This window comes from Dichomitus squalens (genome assembly GCF_000275845.1).
Source record: "Dichomitus squalens LYAD-421 SS1 unplaced genomic scaffold DICSQscaffold_466, whole genome shotgun sequence".
Taxonomy (NCBI): domain Eukaryota; kingdom Fungi; phylum Basidiomycota; class Agaricomycetes; order Polyporales; family Polyporaceae; genus Dichomitus; species Dichomitus squalens.
In genome coordinates, this window is record NW_006767348.1 from 1 (window position 1) to 2,183 (window position 2,183).

Here is a 2,183-nt window from a genome sequence, read left to right on the forward strand (position 1 = left end):
AAGGAAGCCCAAGAAGGCGTAGTGTCCCTACACGTTGGCTTGGACTTCTCAAATATTTGCGGATGAGACAAATATATTTGGGTGCATCGGTACGAGAAATTTGTGCAAATATTCGCAGGGGCGCACATATTTGTCGCTGGTAAAAGCCGCGTGACAGATATTTGTTAGTGGCCAAATATCTGCCAACTGAATATTTGAAGAATATTGGGATGTGTGGACGTGTGCCGCGTCCCATGCCTCAGGACGCAGGGGGGGAAATACTCAAATATCTCGCAAATATTTGGTGGTGTACATAGCGCTATGTAGCGCTGAGACTAAATATTTGGCAAATATTTGGGAGGGGGGGTACCCTCCTCCCCTCGCTCATACATACATCCCAAATATTTGGGGTTCACCTCGAATATCTGGGAGGGGCATCCCTCCAACCGTCTCAAATATTTGGAAGGGCCACTATAACATTTGGGCCAAATAATTCGCGTTTTACTATAACTATAAGGATCAAAAAATTTATCTAGTGTGTACTGGTGACGATTTTGGCGCACTCACTCTCCTGGTCGGAAATACCAGTCATGCCTCCTGAGCCTGCTTCTCATCCCAACGGAAAGGGGAAGAGAGTTGCGGCGCACAAAGGAGGTGCGACGAGAGTCCTCCAGGAGGCCGACTGAACGATGGGCACCGGGAGATGAGTTGGTTGTATTATATGATAAGCGCTTATGCTATCAACTCTGCGAATAACTCCCACTCCCCGTCCTAGTTGGTTGATAACACTGCGAAGATCTCGTCTGGAGTTCTTCGCCCAACACTAGATCGCATCCCTGCAAGCCCAGTCTTTGGACAGGAGCAAGGGTTGCGCTCAGACCGGAGGCACCGATATGCCATGACTTCAACGAAGCTCTGCCCACCACTCATCCTCCTACTAACACATCATCCCGTGACTGATCCCAATGTTTGGAGACTATGCGTTCTCCATCCAATCGGAGTCGGCGATACCACACTACGTATATGCTGACCTCGTCTTCAATGTAATCGCATGTAGATACCTGTATGGTCGCCAACCAGACAGCAGATGCGGCTGGCTCGACAGAATCCCACCTGACATTTTCTCGCAACAGGTTCAGGTGAGTAGCTGCAGGATCTAATTGAAACCGATCAAGCCATCACAACAGGGAGGCTTCCTGTCCCATTCTACAGGCTCATCTCCGGTATGCGATGTTCGTGCTCAGCTGCCATTGTCTTCCATCTGCATGTCGCCAAGGCAATGTACGACGTATTCTCATCATTTCTTCCATTCGTCTCCCCGTCTCAGACATCAGGTAACAGAAGCTCATGATATGATGCCTCGCAAGGTTCAATCGCTGGGGAAGTGTTGGCGACGCTAATATGATGTAATTCGTCTCCGTTGCTAGAGCCCAGGATCCCGTCACTCATTCACACCCTTATACAGCTGTCCTTACACCAGATAGAACGAGGAAACTATCAAGCGCCAGACAGTACGTCTCTTCATTGTTAGTATTTGGCCATTGCGAGAGGTCACTGATGTTGCTATCCAAAGACGAACTTCATCGGTAGATAACTACGAACAGCTTCTGGGCGTGTGGATCAATAGACATCGCGGCGTGAATCATCCAAGCAACATAACTTCCCTCCCAGCCCTTGACGACACCTCTTCGCTGCCGCTACAAAACTGTCACAGTTTTCTCGTGCCACGTGACCTGGGGGTCATGTGTACTGGGACAGACGCTCACCTTGACCGCGGACAACTCGTATCGGAAAGTGGAGGAGCCAGGATCGAACCCCAGACCTCGTGACGGCCAGGAGCGCCCATCCTCACTCACAGGCAGGTGACTGATGTGACAGCAGGAGCGCTTACTCATTGGGAGGGGTCCGGACTTGGCACGACTCAGGTATTAGTCGTAAGGTCACCATGAGGCAGGTCAGAGGGTAGGACATGAGGCAGAGAACTCTGACCAAACGATGGTCAATAGGTACCTGGTCTGTGCACCATTGTATTAGTATATATAGTAGGGAGTCTGAGGCAGGGAACCTCAGACTTGATCTTCTCGTCGATCCCCCGTCTCCTCTGTAGGTAGTGATAAACTCGGGGCTGTGAAGACAAGGATTAGATCCGACTAGAGTCGAAGCAAGATCTTCAGTCAGTAAGGAAAGACTATATTGCAGCAACG

General features: G+C 50.0%; 1 protein-coding gene across 1 annotated transcript; it reads right to left on the reverse strand.

Annotated features, from left to right (window-relative positions):
- Positions 1 to 1,559: 1,559 nt before the first annotated feature.
- Positions 1,560 to 1,874, reverse strand: DICSQDRAFT_176152 (uncharacterized protein; the record flags this gene model as incomplete). The annotated part of the gene is made up of 2 exons (XM_007371915.1): positions 1,560 to 1,676; positions 1,746 to 1,874. 2 exons carry the CDS (start codon positions 1,872 to 1,874, stop codon positions 1,560 to 1,562), a joined length of 246 nt encoding a protein of 81 aa, XP_007371977.1.
- Positions 1,875 to 2,183: the final 309 nt, after the last annotated feature.